We start from the raw sequence: 18,524 nt of genomic DNA on the forward strand, positions 1-18,524 counted from the left end.
AAAAATAGAAAATGAAAGAGCTTCCCTTCAAGCTTGACAAAATCGAAAGAAAATTGGTTTGATCATTTTACAGGTTCTAAGTTTTAAGAAAGAGAGCTCATATTCAGCTGTCTGGATAGAAGATGATTACTTGATTCAATTCATTATTCTAGTGTTCATTAAGCTGATGCAACTACCACGGCGAGTGGGGGGCCGTCTTCTCGGGACTAGAAGCCAGGATTCGGACATTTTCCAAAGACTAAACCTGATCAGCTTGTTTAATAATGAGAAAAAATGTCAATGAAATAATTCCTGCACCACATTCCATAGCTATTTTAGGCTCAGGAATGCAACTAAAATTAAACAAATAAAGACAACCTCAATTAATACAATGATAAATAAGAAGTGGTAGTGAAGAAATTACAACTATTACAATACCATATGGGATTTGGTCCCCAAAAAAAAATTTAAATTAAAATGCACAATTTTAGATTAAATTTGCAGTTATGTAAAACATTACACGGTTCAAAGCGTACCAAAAAAGTATATAACTAAATCACCTGCTACCACATACATAGAGCAGGAAGTACAGGGCAAAATAAAATGACAGTCTAAATGACAGTTATCTTTATCATCTCAAAATTACATTGATCAATCAATTTGTTCTTATAGTCACTTCAGAAATTCAAAGGGGAGAAAAACACAAATGTCAGGATGCATACATGGTCAGTAGCTATATTAAGAAACTTCAGATGAAAAGTTAAGTAGCAACGGAATTCCGCGTACCTATTATTTTGCCATTAGCAGATAATCTAGTAATGTTCATCATAAGACCTGCAGGTAAGCCATGCAAAATTATAAAACTGTGAAGAAGATCAAAGGATTCAACAGATGTTATGACAAGCATTGATAGCTAACTTGTATGAGTCCACACCCATCAACTTTTTCTCCTCAATTCTCCAATTTTTTGTAAGGCAATATGATCTTCATTCCGTAATCTTCTTATATCCTCTAAGCATAGCCAAAAGAGCCACCTAACCAGGAGGTAGCTCCCATCAGAAATATCTTGCACTGTCAAACCCCAGATTCTCATTGTTTCCACCTTTGGATCCAGTCCTATCTAAAGTCTTTGTATCTAGATTCTTGCACAAATTCCAATCTGACCTCTCTTTTATGCCACAGGTCTAAGTGTTGCAAAAGCAGGTTCAGTAAATTACCTGATTGGATACCATATATCACTAACTTCTTGAATATCAACTATCACAATTCTACATCTTCTCAGTAACAACACAGATTACTCTTAAGGCTCTAAGGCTCTATTTCCATCTTACCTCAAATAGCCCAATCACTCCTTAAATATGCCATCAATTCCAAAATGATGCACTTTACATAGATAATATAAGGAGATACATTGGCAGTCTAGATGTTTTACATATATTATCACATGCACAAGCATGAAATCAATGTAATAGACTCCTGTATTAACAAGAAAAGTATCAGGAAGGAGAATATATGAATTAGTTACAAAACACCAGCCTAATCAGAAATGACATCAATCTTTGCAATAATGACCTATCTCTTCTACTATAAAATTAAGTCAGTGCATCAAAAACCCGAGATTTTAGGACTAATTAAACTCTTAGGGCCCTATGGGCAGTGGTTGCAAATTATGGTTAATTTCCAGTTCCCTACCATCATCTCTCAGCACACTTTGAATCTAACTCATATAAGTGCATTTGGTATTGTGTCTTCTTCTTCAATTTGGTCAAAAAAGAGAGACGAGATTTGGACAAAACAGCAATATGAGCAAAAGTCAGTTTAAGCAGACCTGAGAGGCTAGAAAGACGATACTTAGAAATAGCTGAAGTTTAGAATACTTGATCTACACCTAAGACTAACCTATGAGTTAGAAGAGAAAATTTGATAGAAGAAAAGGTCCTTCAAATTGAAATTTACCAACTTTCTCAGAGTAAGGAAACATTATAAACAGCTAATAAGATGCTTTATCACCTGTGTCCCTCATCCAACAGCAAGGGCTCACTACTACAATCATCTTTTCATTACTTTATTTCAAGCATAGCAATCTAGCAGTTTTGATTTCCTAAAGACATCTTCTGAACCTCAGGTTGTCTGAATCCACCCAAGACAACATCAAGCATGATAAATAGAACTTAGCGAAAGGTGACATACTCCTCATTAACCCATCTGAAAAGACAAATATAACCTTGTGTCCACCAAATAGAACAGGAAATGCTTAAGCCTTGCACTGATGTACACTAACTGACTAATAAAAGCAGATGATTTAACTTGTTCTTCTATGTTCAAGATGTTAATTTCAAATCATTTTTACTTCGTAAAATATTTGATTTTCTAAGGGTCTTGTGTTAACGACTGCTAAAGCAGCACTTTTTAACTGTATTGGGCACTTAGACTATTTAGCACAAGCAGAGCCACAATCAAGTGCTGCTAAATCATTGTAATCCTTTCACTCTTAAAAAAAAAATAAAACTTACAACCCTCCCCTACACCTATTGTTTGATCCTGTTTTAAATGCATCTATTTGTTTATTCATTTCAACCCCTATAACATCACCAACTAAAAGTACAACTAATTTCAACTTCGTACCATCCTATTAAGTTTCCTGACTAAAAGCATCTATGCCTCTAGGTTTCACATTGACAGTTATAATAGTGGGATCTTGTCATTGTTTTCCTTTGAAATAAATTCTATTATGATTGCCTCAAGTACTTCCATGCTCACAATGTTTCTTGACATATTTAGAGTTTTTAGGTCAAATTAACCATTCTTCCAAAATATGGTTGACATAAGGAACCTACAGAAATAATTATCCAAACTTCAAGCTATGGACTTAGAGAAATAATTATCCAAAGTTCAAGTTATGATCTTACACATTTCAAGGCTACTATGTTTTTGAACAAAAAGTACTGATAGCAGCATCAACTAATATTGCAAAAACAAAGGGGCACTAAGAAGGATAAAAGTTCCCGGAATAACTTTTAGTTTCTTAATACAAGCATAGATGGAGTCTCCATAATTTTCATAAGAAAAGACAGCAAGAGAACAAATATAAAAACAAGATAATTAACTAAGCAGCAGAAACAGATAGAAACAGGAATCTGCAAAATTATATTTCACAAGGTAATAATTCATATACAATGCCTTATATGATTGGAACTTCAACTGTACAATAAAATAAACAGAAACATTTTCTATGACTACCTTTGCTAAAAAAAATTAGATAAAGCACTCCACAGGGTTGTCAACCAAGAGGAGAAAGAAAAGGAAACAAGCAACAAAAAGCTGACACAACAATGAGACAGATTATAGCTTATTTTGTGGTTAATTTTGACGAGAAAAGAGAATTGGGTTTTTAATTAGAGGCCAAATTTCACTTAAAGCAAACAGAAGGACAAGGAACTATATTGAAAGCTAGTCAGAGAAAAACAAGGTGCTCTTATTCCTTGTTACCAAATTTCTTGGCAATGATAGGACGGACATCATCAGCATCAACCAGAGTCTCTAAGAAGGGAAGTAATGAAATTAGTGCACAATCAGATGGATCATCAAACCAACTCTTAATAGGAATCCCATTATTCACTTGCAGCCTGAAAACCTGAAATCAGCACAGCCAAAGAATGCTTAAGCCATCAGAAGTATAAGCATGGGACAATCAGTTTTCTTTTCCATTTTGCATTTTCAATTATGAATATTTCACCATCGTACTATTTAAGTTGATAGCAGACAATGCATCCTGATGATGCTACTAGACAAATAAAATGAGCCTCTATCCTTTCTAGTTGATACTAAGAAGCAGGGCACAACAAGTCTTCACAACTACCTCTCACTGTTAAGCTTGGCCAACTGGATAATCTGGTTGTTATTGTTTTTAATAGAAATGATTCTCAAATGAACTTTATGCATCACTTCTAACCAAAATAGAAAAGACCTGAAAATCAGAATCTTAATGACTAAGACATGTAGTCACTAAATTACCAGTTCACGTCTACAAAATCTTCTCATCAGCAAAAGGGGACATTAAGTTTGGTAGATAACACACTTAAATTTCACAAGCACATTAAGTTGAAGCTAAAAGAAATATATATTTTCAGAAAAAAAAAAAAAGAAAAGATGACCGCCAGGACGACAATTATATGTTTTGACTGATTGTGAAGGCAAGGAAGATGGAAGTTCATGAATTGTAAACCTTTAAGAGAAATGGGCAGGTAAAATACCTGTGGAGAATTATCAATTATAGCAACTTTTGCAAGATCAACACCTAAAACTGTCAAATCTTTAGTGTAACTTCCATCTGAAAAAATGCATGATTCACGATACACTCGCCGAGATATGAGCTTTTGATGTGGGTCCAATATGTCCAGTAATTGTTCTGCATAAATACTTTGGCTTGCAGTAAAGATGACAACTTCAAACATCTCTGCAACTTTCTCCAAAAATGTCTGCAGGTGAGGCCTCTGCTTTACATACACAGTGTGCTCTTTCATGTTGAAAAATACTGTAAAGGTGAAGTCTGCATTATCACAATGTTCTAGTGTAGAGTGGACGAGAGTTTCTGCATGTATCGAAACAATGGTGATCAAACATTTATGGTAATATTTATTTTTTTTAAAGACCAAGTTAAAAAGAAGAAAAAAGAAGCAAAGCTCAAATAATCCTGTAAAAATTGTAAAATAGAAATTAGCTTCCAGATCATAAATGTCAAAAGCCATCCCAACTGATTTACAAATCTGAAGTTATTAATACCATTTCAATAGTTAACAGTTTTGCAACAAAATTGGATTTGCAATCTATAACATCTAAAACCCCTGAAAGCATTTAAAGCTTTTCTTGCAAGACTTCAACATTAGCCTCACTAATAGAACAAGCATGTGTGGTGATTAAGACACAAATGGACGTTTGCGATAACAGTGGTTTACCTACACTGTTCATGGGAATTGAAAAAACAATCTCCCAAAAGGTTCCACCCAGTTCTTTAGAATCACTTCAAGGCAAAATGTTTTTCTCAGTATTGTTGTCCTCATCAGTACATTCGACTCAACTTTAGTTATGGGGGCTTTTGGCCTCATGTAAGACTCGAAACAGTCAGGTGAATACTCCATTTATAAGATCACAAGAATTAACCAGCCATTTGAAGAAATGTTGCGGTAGCAGTACTGGTGAATTAATGATAAATTAATCCCAAAGACAAAAAAATACAATAGTACAACAATCAACACACGTATGTCTTACCATCCAAATCAAGCACAAGGGTTACGGGCTTCCTTCTCCAAGCCTCCTTTGGCACCATAGCAGGTCGAAAGCTTGATACAACATCAGATAGTTCTGGTAAATTTTTTATAAATGACTGTGGATCAAAGTCGTCCGCTTGATCCGAGTCAGAGTTAACATCAGATTCCGGGATGCAGGATCTCATCTGATCAATTGCTACATATAAACCAGCATTATCTTGAGCCATCGTGGCTTCTTCACAGAAATTAACATCATTTATATCATTTGCTTTGACAGTGTCCTCGAGGAAAGGCAGTATCATGTATTGCTCGGCCACATCAAACAACATACTTGGCTCAGAACACTTGAAATCAGGAAAAGAATTGGTTCCAGAGATATTATCATCAACAGCATTTGCATCAAAGGGTATGCTTGCAATTATCATGTCAGATATAAAGAAATCTGATACATTACATGTTTGACTGCCAAACGAGCTTTTGTTATCATCACTTTCATCAGCCCCTAATGCTGGCACTTCAGGGCCATCATTACACCCTACCACAAATTGAAAAAAGAGATAATAGTGTCAAATAAATATCTTAACAGAACATTGCAACTTTCATTATGCATAAAAGGTAAGTTCTTGAATATTTGAATTCCACAAAAGTTCTTCATCCCACTAGTGAAAGAGTAAGCATTCATGACAGGAAAAAAGACACAATCATATTATGTAAATATACCCTAAACAGTATGGCGCCTGCCTTGGGCAAAAAGGCAGATTAAAGGTTCATACTTTATGCAAAGAATTTTGCTTTTATTTCCTTACAGAATGTAATTTGAAAAATCACACATCATTTTTATCACTTAAAACGTGTGATAAACAAGCCAATCAGTCCCAACTCCCAAGGCCTTTCCTTTCTGAATCAATGGCATCAGACACTGAAATTCCCTATTATCAGAATTCTTCATGGTAGCATGAAATATCAAATACACAGAAACCCCTAAATACCAAAAGTTCATACAAGTACAGATTTCCCATAAGCATGCAACAAGATTAACTAGCAATAAGAATCTTTTTACTATTAAGTTGTTCATTTTTATATAGCAGGCTATTGCCCTGAAAACCATATTTTGTTCTTATTTTCTCTTTTCTAATCAAATTGTTTCTATATGGACCAGGTAACTGTGCCAAGAGAGAAAGAACCCTTATAACTTAATCATTATGTTTAGGCAGGGATTTCAACCAAAAATACTGTCATTCTCTTAGCCACAAATGGAGAACGGAAAACATTGACGAAGAAAAAAAAAAAAGGAGAATGGAAAACAAATTCATGTAATATTTAGCATTTAACCAGCCAAAACGAAGAATCACCTGCATCATTGTCAATATTTGGTTCAGTGTGGATTACAATTGGCTCCAGAGAAGGAGAGAATATTGTCTCTAAGTTTGAGGCACAGGCTTCGGCAGATTCCTGCAAGTTAAACCATCATTTATAAGCAAGCGCAGACTAAGGTGGGTGAGTCTATTACATGATATCTTCCAAAAGCAGAGTAAAAAAGAAATTAGCAACTAAAATTCACAAAGTAAGCTCCTAAAAGGTAATAATAACTTACCATTCTTCCCACAGTCGTAGAATCAAAAAAAACTGGATGCTGTTTCTGAAGCTCAGAATCGTCATCATCCAAAATAAGTTGCTGAGAACTGGCTTCATTGGTTGCAACAACTTGTGAAGCCACTTCCAAGTCTAATGAATCTATCAAGAAAAGTCAGTAAGAACATGCAAAAAGCTAAAATATTCATGTAATTTATCTTCTTTTCTTTTAACTTCTTGTAAGAAAAGAACAAGTTAAAAACCTACAAACCAGAAAGCCTATCATTCATGCGTATAAGTAAATAAATGAAGAGTGAATAGCCAATACATTCTTATGCTTTGAAGCACCACATAGAGGATGGGTTTAAGGGCAGGCAGTACATGCAATGGAATACATACAAGAAATGAGATCCTAATTTCCCATTATCTACAACAATTTTAGCTCATAAATTAATACCTTCTTCTCCAAATGGTTCAAATGGTTGATCTATGTACTAGCATTTGTTTCCCTGCTACAGTCTACTATAATTTGATATCTTGGTACCACTCCAAACAACTCCATCCTTTTATGTTCTAGACATGGGATAGGACCTTCTAACATCTATATTGCAATTTTTAGAACAACAACTATGCTCAACAAAGTAGTTAAGTATAAAAAATTACAAGTAAAGCATCATTTCCTTACATAAAAGGAAACTTGTAACAAATCACAAGCCAGGCCAGCTAGTGTCAAGTGTCTTGCCCACACCTCAGCAGACTAAAGCAATGTTTGATATTGCTAATTTCAGTGCACTCAATTTACAGAGAACACGCAATGTCAAGATATAAGCACACACCAGAATAATTTTGAAACCTTGTTAATAAAACACTCTAACAAGCATCTGTAACAATTAATATCAGCCTTTTTCAGTGTAGTTGCTTACCATCATGAGAATTTTGAGTACATGTACTAAATTCAGCTCCTTGCTGGAAAACCCTGACATGGGAGCATGGTCTTTTGCAAATCATGCTAGACTTCTGACACATACGGAGACCATTTTTTTCTCTTACAGAACCCATGCTGGATTTGGCCTTCATTCTTAGAGATGGCATTTGATCTGCAGCTGTTATATCTATCACAATCTCTATTCCGGAACATCAGTGGGGAAAAGAACCCCTCTAAATGATCAAATCAGCAGCAGAGGCTCTGTCACATGAACAGTCAAGGTAAGAAGCAAAGATAGTAAAACAGATTGACATAAAGAACTGACAGAACAAGGAGACTGACATAGAAAAAAGAGAATTTTTAAAAAACATAACTTTGTGAGAAGCGAGACATGTATAACAAAAACAAAACCAAAGAAAAAGGTGAGAATTAAAAGTCAAAGTCCATGACCCTTTTTCTAGAATTACTGTTAAAAATAATCTATTGAGAATATCACTTAATACCGCAATTCTAAAACCTAGATCTTGATTTCTATAGGGTTTACCGTAGTCAAGCCTGGAGAGACATTTTTTCATACCAAAAAAAAAAATAAATAAAAGAAGAGAAAGAGAAAGGCAGCAAAAACTCTTCATGAAGAGACGAGAAAACAAGAGCCCTTATCAAAGAAAAGCAAATTCTTCAAGTAAAACCCACCAAAATTAAAGTCAACCCAAGTCTTTTAATCCCACAAACCACGATATAATCTCATCAACCATAACTTAATTACACAGTATAACACCAAAGAATGCAAAAAGAAAAACCCAAAAAACCAAAACCCGTCTGCATATGAACCCTAACAAAAAAAACAGCTGAAATGACAGTTATACAGTTTCAACTATCATTTAAACAGTCCTAAATTAGAAACCCACGAAAAACCCAGAGCTGAAGATCAAAGCAACAGTACAAGCAAAACAACAAAATTAGCTGAAAAAAACTTTACAAAATAAAAAGAGAGGTAAAAAAGTGAAATTTTCTAGAGCATGAAAAATAGAAGGACCTGTTCGGAAACACAAAACAAAAAAGAGAGTGCTTCTTCTCTTTCTTTCTCTCTCTTTTGCTAAAGAAAGACTATGTTTTTGTTTCTCTCTCTCTCTTAACTTCCACGAACGGTCAAGACAAAGGTTGGAGGGGGCAAATGTCGGCTTCCATTGGACGATACGGACGGCTGTGATCAAATCTTTAAGAGGACTTTGGACCCTTAGAACTTTGCCACGTAGGAGTGGAACCGCCTCAGTCTAACGCGTTGACACGTGCAAGTTCGTGGAAAGAGAGGGAACTTTTGGGAGGAAATTGTGGAGAGCCTTGCGTTTGATGTTATCCCTAGTCGCGTTCGGTAACGCGTGTTTGCGCTGCATTTTCACAGCTGTTGTTACTTGTTTATTTAAAATTGTTTCTCCTTTTTAGATTTCTAAAGCCGATTTGACACAATTTTAATTCAATTTCGAATTACTAATTTCCTTTTTTTGGAATATTTTAGAGTTTTAAATTGAAATGACTATTACCTCTCAAAAATATAAAGGAAGTCGTCAAGGAAAGAATCCATTATCCTTTCGCTTATGTGCATATTTAATGGAAATAAATAAAAAGATATTAAACCGTGCACCACTTTATTTATATTTAATCTTTTTAAAAATTCCTAATAGATAAATTCTCAATTAATATATATTTATCACAAAACAATTACAGTAAAGATAATATGCTTAAATCAAAAGTGAGATTACGCACAAATTATCTAAAGTGGTTTGGTAAGAAAATGATTTTAAAAATTGTTAGTAAAAACTTGCTTTCAAACATATATTCATTACGGAAAAGAATAGAACATTTTGGCAGTAGAGAAGTACATAATTAGGTAAACCACAAACGTAAAATAAGATAAATACTAGAAATACGAGATTGATCCCAATTTGCAAGAGACAAAGTTTGCTGACTTGCTATAGTTGGGGACTTGAAGGATTGTTTAAAGTAAAAGCCTTGAACTCGTAGATTCTTCGTAAGATGGAAGCCTAATCTTTATAAACATGCCATCTACTTCGAAGTCATGTGTAACAGAGTAAAATATAAATTTTATTCTTAGCATTCACCTGAAAACTCTTCTGCTTAATCTTTCCTGAATTGAAAAGCCATAAAATGGGTGTTTATTCCAACCCCAAGGAGAAAAAGGAAGTTAATTGATTCATTGAACTGTTAAATCAGACCCCCTTTTTTGTTTTTTAAGAAGAGACTTTGATGAAATTTGAAAGCATCACTTTTTCTCTTTTTTGCTAGCAATTTTTTTTTTTTTTTACATAATTTTGACGAAAAACAATATATGATTTCGTCTAGAGCCATGCTAAAATGATTATATTCGAAAGTGAGCCCTTAAATGTGTTAAAGATCATAGGGCCATTATAGAGAATAGCAATATACTAGCCAGCAGGAATTTTTATCAGATATTTTGTGAATAGTTACTGAAGTAGCCATCCAGGTTCAAGTTCTTAGCTGGAAGCCTGTAAGTTTTAGAGAAGATATTTAAGAAAAATGCTGACAATCAAGTGAAGAGAAATTTTCTTTTATGTGAAGTACAACGAACTAAGAAAAAGTTGATGCTGTTTCAATGACCTTCCACCATCTGAGGATTTTGCTCCCCCCCTGCAGAATAATATCTTGTCCGGTTCCCAGGAACAGGAGCTAGCTGAACTAAGCTCAACTGTAAGTATTTAAGGCATTATTAATGCCTAAAATGAAAGAATTAGTAGCTTTGTTTTAAGTACATTCAAGATAGTTTAAGGGGAGAGAGATGATTAGATCTCAATTCTCTTAAAATAGGAGTAACCAAATTGCTAAGTTAAAGCTGAGTTGTAAACATTGTTGGGTTCTGGTTCATGATTATATTTAGACCAAGTATGGATTACAGTTGTCCTGGCCTAACTCAGTTTGATTAATGAGTGCTTATGCCTTTTCTTTTCTTTCAAATCCTGTCGTTTGGAAAGAAAAATTCCAACCATCTCATACTAGATATATCAGTCAGTACGTAGTCACGAGGGCCTGCACCTTTGGAAGCAAACATGGATGAATATTGTTCAAATCTACAAGACAAGGGTGCACAATAATGAAAGATTCGTGTGGAGCTTTTGTTTTGGATGACCTGGAACAGGTGCACGTGGACTTGATCTCCAAGTTTGTTTTCCTATTTTGTGCAAAATCAAGAATAATTGACATTCATACACTTATTACTCTTTGATCAATCTTTGGTACCCCACTACCGATATTCCAGATGGACGTCTTGTAGTTTTAGATAAATAATGTAGTAACCCGAAAAATAGAAACAGTAGTGTTTGAAAATGGAACCACAGAATGGATTGAGAGAGAAAGAATCTACCAACTCATTGCTAAAAAAACAAAAGAACATAAATCTGATGATACTGGAAGCTGGTTTATCTAGTTATTTATCAGAGGAATTTAACTGGTTTCTGCAAAATAAGAAAAGTAGGTAAGATATCCTAATATAGTACTAATAGTTTGGTCATAAGCAATCAATGCTAACCTAGCTTGGCAGTTGCCATGCAGGACAGTAAGCATTTTGCAAAGACTTAAGCCATAGGGGGAAATTAATGTAGTTTTAGATTTCAAGTGAAATCTCTGTGTAGATCAGAAAGCAAAAGAGAAACAAGCTGAAGATCATATTTTCATTCTTGTTGGAAATTATCAGAGAATGGGAGGCTTAAGGCTTCAAGTAAGTAGAAGTCTAAGTGATCCAAGCACAGATTCTCTTGGACTAAGACTACTGTATGCTTAGCTGCTCATGGTTGCATGAATGGAAGGAAGAATGAACTACAAAGCAAGCTAAGAAGTAAGAAATGCCAGACAAAAGCTACATAACTTACAATCCTTAAGAAGTAAGAAGTAAGAATGAACTATATATATTCAACTTCCTAACAAATATTGAAGAATTACAATCCTTTGAATAGTTATTGTTAGTGAATTTTGCTTCTTTCCTACAACAACATTGAGTTCCTATAAAAAGCTTAATTTTAGAACTTTGGTAATGATTAAGGTAATTTAAAGGTTAATAAAGGATACAAATAGAATCTAACTGAAGGAAACCATGCTTAATGGGATGTCTGTTTGAGAAAAGAAAACACAACCACCCCTATAAATAACTTTGGTACATATTAAAGAATAGTATTAAATGTAAACACATGTTTGAATTGGTTACATGTCGAAATCACTTAATTTGGTGACATGCAATGTGATTGGGATAACATTCTTGATATGAACCTCAATAGTTTAGATGAACACTAACTAATTGATACCTTAATTCATAATTCATTAAAAAAAAAAGAAAGGGCAGTGTTGGTATTTGAGCATACTAAAACTCGTGGCTCATATTTGAGCATACTAAAAAAAAGAAAGGGCAGTGTTGTTCAAGATTTTTATGTTTTTCTTCTTCCTTTTTTGGGGTGGGTGTGGGGGGGGTTTATTTACGAGGGTGTCCAAAGGGGGAATGGACCAACCCGCTGGTGTCTTATCTTCTCTTTTCATACTTATTGTCTAAACATATTATTTGATATCTGATGCTTTTTACAGAGTAGACAAACTTTGGTCTATCTCTTCGGTGCTAGGTCAGTGTTCACAATTTTTCCATATTCTGTAATCCATTTTTTGGAGGCCTGTGGAGCACTACATCACGTCCCCTTATTGCTGTTCTTAGTTTCGACATACATCAGACATTGGACTCATGGCTCGAAACCAGATGTGATTGATTTTCTTATGTTGATATGATTTAAGAATATATTTTTACAGGTATAATTCATTTTTAGCCTTTAAAATGAGACAAGTAAAAAAAGAAAAAGGATCATCAGTTACAGCAAGGGCAGTAATGAGGGAAACGTCAAAAATTGACATGAGAGCGACAGAGTACTGGTGCAATAATAGTGGTGTCTAATACATAATAGTGGCAACAAAGATGTGTTAAGACAGGTTTAATCAAAGACCAAGTCTTGATTAGGGAAATGGAAACAAGTACTAACAACCGAACTAAACATGTTTAAGGATGAGATAAAATTTAGTAATAAGAACCCCTCCTGGAAATGGAAAAAGACATTTGGAAGTTTATTGCAAAGAGAGAATCAATGAAGCATCAACCAAAAACAGGAGTCGCAAGTACAGTGATGATAAAGTTCCAGCTACTACTTCTTCTACTAACTCTTCTTACAATACACAAATGAGTTTTTGAGAAGAAAATCCCATCAGCAAAAAAAAAAAAAGAAAAACCCTTATAAGAAATGGTACTTGAGAGTGGGGAAAGAGCAAAACGGCCCCAACAACAACAACAACCCAATACTGCTCTTTCATCATCAGCTGCAAGTAACATGAAACCCATCAACAAAGGCAAAGCCATTGCTCAGTACAATGCAGATGCTGGGCTCATGGCTGAGTTTGAGCAGTCGGGTGTGTCCGGTAAGTCCTTTAACTATTCAAGATCAGTTATTTATGCTCCTCGAAGTGTACCTGAAGAACAAATAACAGCTTATCTGTCAAGAATCCAAAGGGGTGGTCTCATTCAACCCTTTGGTTGTATGATTGCTATTGAAGAACCCACCTTTAGGATCATAAGTTATAGTGAGAATTGCTTTGAGTTGTTGGGTTTGCGTTTGGATACTGAGGATGAGTCTAAAGCATTGAAGGGTTTGATTGGAATTGATGCAAGAAGCCTTTTTACGCCAGCATCGGGTCCTTCCTTGGCAAAAGCTGCAGCTTCTAGGGAGATTTCATTGTTAAACCCGATTTGGGTTTATTCCAGGAGCACTCAAAAGCCATTTTATGCTATATTGCATAGGATTGATGTGGGAATTGTGATTGATTTGGAGCCTGCAAGGTCAGGGGATCCTGCATTGTCACTTGCCGGTGCTGTGCACTCACAAAAACTCGCTGTTCGGGCAATAGCTAGGCTGCAGTCACTCCCTGGGGGCGATATTGGTGTACTATGCGATACAGTTGTGGAGGATGTTCAAAAGCTTACTGGCTATGACAGGGTTATGGTGTACAAGTTCCATGATGATGATGATCATGGTGAAGTTGTGTCAGAGATCAGGAGGTCTGATTTAGAGCCATACTTGGGATTGCATTATCCTGCCATAGATATCCCTCAAGCTGCTCGTTTCTTGTTCAAGCAGAACCGTGTGAGGATGATCTGTGATTGCCATGCGAATCCAGTCAAGGTCATTCAAAGTGATGAGCTGAAGCAGCCTCTCTGCTTGGTAAATTCAACCCTAAGGTCGCCCCATGGATGCCACAGACAGTACATGGCAAACATGGGCTCCATTGCCTCATTAGTGATGGCAGTCATTATTAATGGTAATGATTCAACAAAGCTCTGGGGGCTGGTTGTCTGTCATCACACTTCTCCACGCTATGTGCCTTTCCCCCTTCGTTATGCCTGTGAATTCCTTATGCAGGCATTTGGTCTGCAGTTGTACTTGGAGCTTCAATTAGCATCACAGCTAGCAGAGAAGAAGATTCTCAGGACTCAAACCTTACTCTGTGATATGCTGCTCCGTGATGCCCCATTCGGTATTGTGACACAATCACCTAATATCATGGACCTTGTAAAGTGCGATGGTGCAGCATTGTACTACAATGGAAAATGTTGGTTGCTTGGTGTGACTCCAACTGAATCACAGGTAAAAGATATAGCTGAGTGGTTGCTCAGCACTCATGAAGATTCTACTGGATTGAGTACTGATAGTTTGGCCGGTGCTGGCTATCCTGGTGCTGCTTTACTGGGTGATGCAGTTTGTGGCATGGCTACTGCCAGAATCACTTCAAAGGATTTCTTGTTCTGGTTCAGGTCTCATACTGCAAAGGAAGTGAAATGGGGAGGAGCCAAGCATCATCCAGAGGACAAGGATGATGGTGGAAGAATGCATCCAAGGTCATCATTTAATGCTTTTCTTGAAGTGGTGAAGAGTAGAAGTTTGCCTTGGGAGATTCCAGAAATTAATGCTATTCACTCTTTACAGCTTATAATGAGAGATTCATTTCAAGGCATGGAGGACAGTGGCTCCAAGGGGTTAGTTTATGCCCGGCAGAATGATACTGAGATGCAGGGGATGGGTGAACTCAGCTCAGTAACATATGAAATGGTTAGATTGATTGAGACAGCAACTGCTCCAATATTTGGAGTTAATACAGCTGGTCTCATAAATGGGTGGAATGCAAAAATAGCTGAATTGACAGGTTTACAAGCTGATGATGCAATGGGGAGATCCCTGGTTAATGAAGTTGTTCATGAGGATTCACATGAAGTGATTGCGAATCTCCTAAGAAGAGCTTTGCACGGTAATGCATCCTTGATTAATGATAGAGGATATACAATAAAGAGTAATGGCTTTTTGTTTTTGGCTCAAAATCACAGTGCTGCTCTTGTTTTTCGTTCATTTTTTATTCACTGTACAGCTTGTGCATTTGATGTCCATAGCTGTCTTCTACCAATAACAAACTCCACAAACTTTAATTCCATCACTCTGGTCTTGGTTGCATTTATCAATTCCTCAATCTCCTGTTTCAAACATATCTTCTAACAAATAATTGAGTCTTCTCTCTTATCCGAAAACTCTGTTAATATTCACTTTGGACTCCTGTTGTCGTTTTAGTGCATTCAAGTAAAAAAGAAGCACTCATCTATTTTGCACTAAGCATATTCAGTTTTTATGAACCATCCATATGATTCACTCTGTCACTTTGCTTTCAAATTAATGAAAAAAGTCATTTTTTGTCAGTTCTTCATCAGATTGCCCTACCTTCACCATCTAGCTATCTGTGATAACTATCTGCCCTTAAGAAACCCTTTTGTTTCTGTGGAGTTTGAGAAAGCTTGTATGAAAATTGAAGAAAATGTGATAAAGGAGAGCTTCATGTATTAAAGATGATTAAAAATGTACTTGTTCATAAATTTCCTTGCTTCTTACAAGCTTGAAGGACACAAGAACTTCAACTTATTTGTCGTTATCCTTTCTTATCCGGCTCATAAGTTGCTCTAGCATAAAAACAGAATTGGGTGTCAGACTGAATAAAAATGACTGGCCTTGTTTATTGTTTCCCTCCCGATAACCTATTTATTTACACTTTTCTTCTATAATAGCTTTTTCAAATGATATAATAACTCATTTTTTACCCATTAATATCCAGGTGAGGAAGACAAAAATGTTGAGCTAAAACTCAGAAATTTTGGGCTTAATCGGCAAAACTCAGTTGTTTATATTGTGGTCAATGCCTGCACAAGCAGGGATTACACAAATGATGTGGTTGGGGTGTGCTTTGTGGGTCAGGATATTACATCTGAGAAAGTTGTGATGGATAAGTTCATCCGTTTGCAAGGAGATTATAGGGCTATTATACAAAGTCTTAGTCCCTTGATCCCTCCAATATTTGCTTCTGATGAGAATGCCTGCTGTTCTGAATGGAATGCAGCCTTGGAAAAACTGACTGGTTGGAGCAGAAGTGAGGTCATAGGTAAAATGCTGCCTGGAGAAATCTTTGGAGAATTATGTCAGCTGAAAGGTCAGGACACGCTGACTAGATTTACGATTCTGTTGTATCAGGGAATTAGCGGTCAGGATACTGAGAAGTTCCCATTTGGGTTTTTTGATAGAAAAGGAAAATTTCTGGAGGTTTTCTTAACAGCAAACAAAAGGACTGATGCAGATGGGAACATAATTGGCTGTTTCTGCTTCTTGCAGGTTATTGTGCCTGACCTGCAGCAGGCTACTGAAGGACACAAGCAAGAGGACAAAGAGTTCTTTACAAAACTTAAGCAGTTAGTTTACATGCGACAAGAGATGAAAAATCCTTTGAATGGTATTAGGTTTACCCACAAACTTTTAGAAACTACAGCTATTTCTGAAAATCAGAAGCAATTCCTTGAGACCAGTGATGCCTGTGAAAGACAGATATTGGCAATAATTGAGGATATGGATTTAGGAAGCATTGAGGACAGGTAAGTCTCTGTTTAGGTCCTTACTCTGCATAATTGACCTTGTAGCTTCACATTACTTCTGTTTGTTCCTTTTGCTCATCATATGCAACCAGACATCTTTAATACATGAGAAGGCTAATCGATAGCCTCTAATAGAGGAAATTCATTCATCTTTTGAAGAAGGATGTCTTACCATCATAGTTTCTTGATACAATTTTCACAAGCTTGTTAAGCAAGCGTGATTCTTGACTGCATTTATGATGTGGGAGCTTTTCTAATTTCTTTTTTTGATGCAGATTTGGTTCAACTTATTTCCTTCATCTTCTTCTCATTGCTCGTTTTGGTGATAAATATTAGTCATCTTTTCATTTTGAAACCACAAATCCTTTTTCAAACTATTATTGAAGTCATTAAGAAAACTGTAGAAGCAAGTAGTTGATCACGAACAGTAATCATTTTGTTGTTCTGGCTTTAGGTGTATGGTACTAAGCACTAATGTCTTATATTACCTCCTGTTCTTTGCTGCAGCATGGAGCTAAGCATGGAAGAATTTCTTCTGGGGAATGTTCTTGATGCTGTTATCAGTCAAGTCATGATTTTGCTCGGAGAAAGGAACTTACAACTTTTTCATGAAATTCCAGAGGAAATCAAGAGACAATCTCTGTATGGTGATCGAATTAGGCTCCAGCTAGTCCTGTCGGATTTCTTGCTTAGTGTGGTGCATCATGCTCCTTCTCCAGATGGCTGGGTAGAAATCAGGATTTCACCTGGTCTTAAGCTAATACAAGATGGCAATGAGTTTGTCCGTTTACAATTCAGGTACCACAATTATGGTGTATTCCTCCATAAAATAAGACAGTTAAGTGTCAAATTTTGCTATGCCATCTACATAGTTAATCCATCAGAATCTACTCTGATAAATATGAATTTTATTTGTATGTGGCATGGTAAGACGGTTCATGATAACTAAAGTCTTTTTGTTCTGTGCTTGTAGGATGACTCACCCCGGTAAAGGCCTTCCTTCTACTCTTATCCAAGATGTGTTCGAGGAAGGAAATCAGCCAACGACACAGGAAGGCCTAGGGCTAAACTTGTCTCGGAAGCTTCTAAATAAGATGAATGGTCATGTTCACTATGTCAGGGAACATAGCAAATGTTACTTCCTCATTGATCTTGAAATTAGAACGAGGAAAGGAAGACAAAAGGCATCACAAGCAGAGTGAACCTAATCTCTTCCGGGAACACATCCTCTAATATGTGTAGATGGGGCCAAATATATTTTACACCTTGCACCCAAAGGCTTCTATGAAATAAGGTAGCAGCAACTCTTCCATTTTGGTTTCCCCCCCTCTTGGTTCATCTTGTCAACAATTCATGCGGTGAGGCCAGTTTGTCCGGTGATGCTGGTCTGACAATAAGCATGTGAGAGTGAGTACATATATACTTTGTTTTTTTTTTAGAATAAATCGTAGTGGAGACAAGGTGTTGAGGTTTGCTAGCAGAGAAGAAGAAGTTGCATCTTAAGAAGCCCAAGAAATTGTTTATTAATAAAACAATGCAAAATTGAGCCTGCTCATTCTACAGGAAAAAATGCTACTATTTCCTGCCCTGAAAAGCAAAGGGTACTCGGCTGCTAAGGTGACAACAATACTAATGCATTGTATATTAAGAAGCACAATCGGGAGATCTTAGCGTCCCACTGATATTAGTTGTTTGAGGTCTTGTTGTTTATAATAATACCATTAATTTCAGACTACTTTTCTTGATTGCCCCATTAATTATCTGG

General features: G+C 36.1%; 2 protein-coding genes and 1 long non-coding RNA gene across 6 annotated transcripts; 1 reads left to right on the top strand and 2 right to left on the bottom strand.

Annotated features, from left to right (window-relative positions):
* Positions 1–7: 7 nt before the first annotated feature.
* LOC148762247 (uncharacterized) lies at positions 8–897 on the bottom strand. The gene is made up of 2 exons (XR_016027045.1): positions 766–897; positions 8–252 (listed from the first exon to the last, which is right to left on the bottom strand). It is a non-coding gene; the product is annotated as an uncharacterized LOC148762247 (long non-coding RNA).
* An 81-nt stretch (positions 898–978) lies between these two features.
* On the bottom strand, positions 979–8,918 carry SSP4 (SCP1-like small phosphatase 4). 2 transcript variants are annotated; one of them, XM_088807269.1, is made up of 7 exons: positions 8,780–8,918; positions 7,742–8,004; positions 6,841–6,971; positions 6,599–6,698; positions 5,248–5,781; positions 4,233–4,570; positions 979–3,613 (listed from the first exon to the last, which is right to left on the bottom strand). In XM_088807269.1, the coding sequence occupies exons 2-7, from the start codon at positions 7,908–7,910 to the stop codon at positions 3,455–3,457; spliced, it is 1,431 nt and encodes a 476-aa protein (XP_088663395.1). In that variant the 5' UTR covers positions 7,911–8,004; positions 8,780–8,918; the 3' UTR covers positions 979–3,454. The 2 variants fall into 2 exon arrangements, with proteins under 2 accessions (XP_088663395.1, XP_017978671.2); XM_018123182.2 differs by having other exon boundaries at positions 6,841–6,980.
* A 3,925-nt stretch (positions 8,919–12,843) lies between these two features.
* Positions 12,844–18,494, top strand: PHYE (phytochrome E). Of its 3 annotated transcripts, XR_001928512.2 has the most exons (5): positions 12,844–15,102; positions 15,952–16,759; positions 17,267–17,596; positions 17,733–18,053; positions 18,199–18,494. XR_001928512.2 is itself a non-coding variant. In XM_018123328.2 (4 exons), exons 1-4 carry the CDS (start codon positions 13,047–13,049, stop codon positions 17,959–17,961), a joined length of 3,423 nt encoding a protein of 1,140 aa, XP_017978817.2. In that variant the 5' UTR covers positions 12,844–13,046; the 3' UTR covers positions 17,962–18,494. The 3 variants fall into 3 exon arrangements, 2 of the variants coding, with proteins under 2 accessions (XP_017978817.2, XP_017978818.2); XM_018123328.2 differs by having other exon boundaries at positions 17,733–18,494; XM_018123329.2 differs by having other exon boundaries at positions 17,267–17,557; positions 17,733–18,494.
* The last annotated feature ends 30 nt before the right edge of the window (positions 18,495–18,524 follow it).

This window comes from Theobroma cacao, chromosome 6, assembly GCF_053813885.1.
Source record: "Theobroma cacao isolate CCN51 chromosome 6, ASM5381388v1, whole genome shotgun sequence".
NCBI classification, from domain to species: domain Eukaryota; kingdom Viridiplantae; phylum Streptophyta; class Magnoliopsida; order Malvales; family Malvaceae; genus Theobroma; species Theobroma cacao.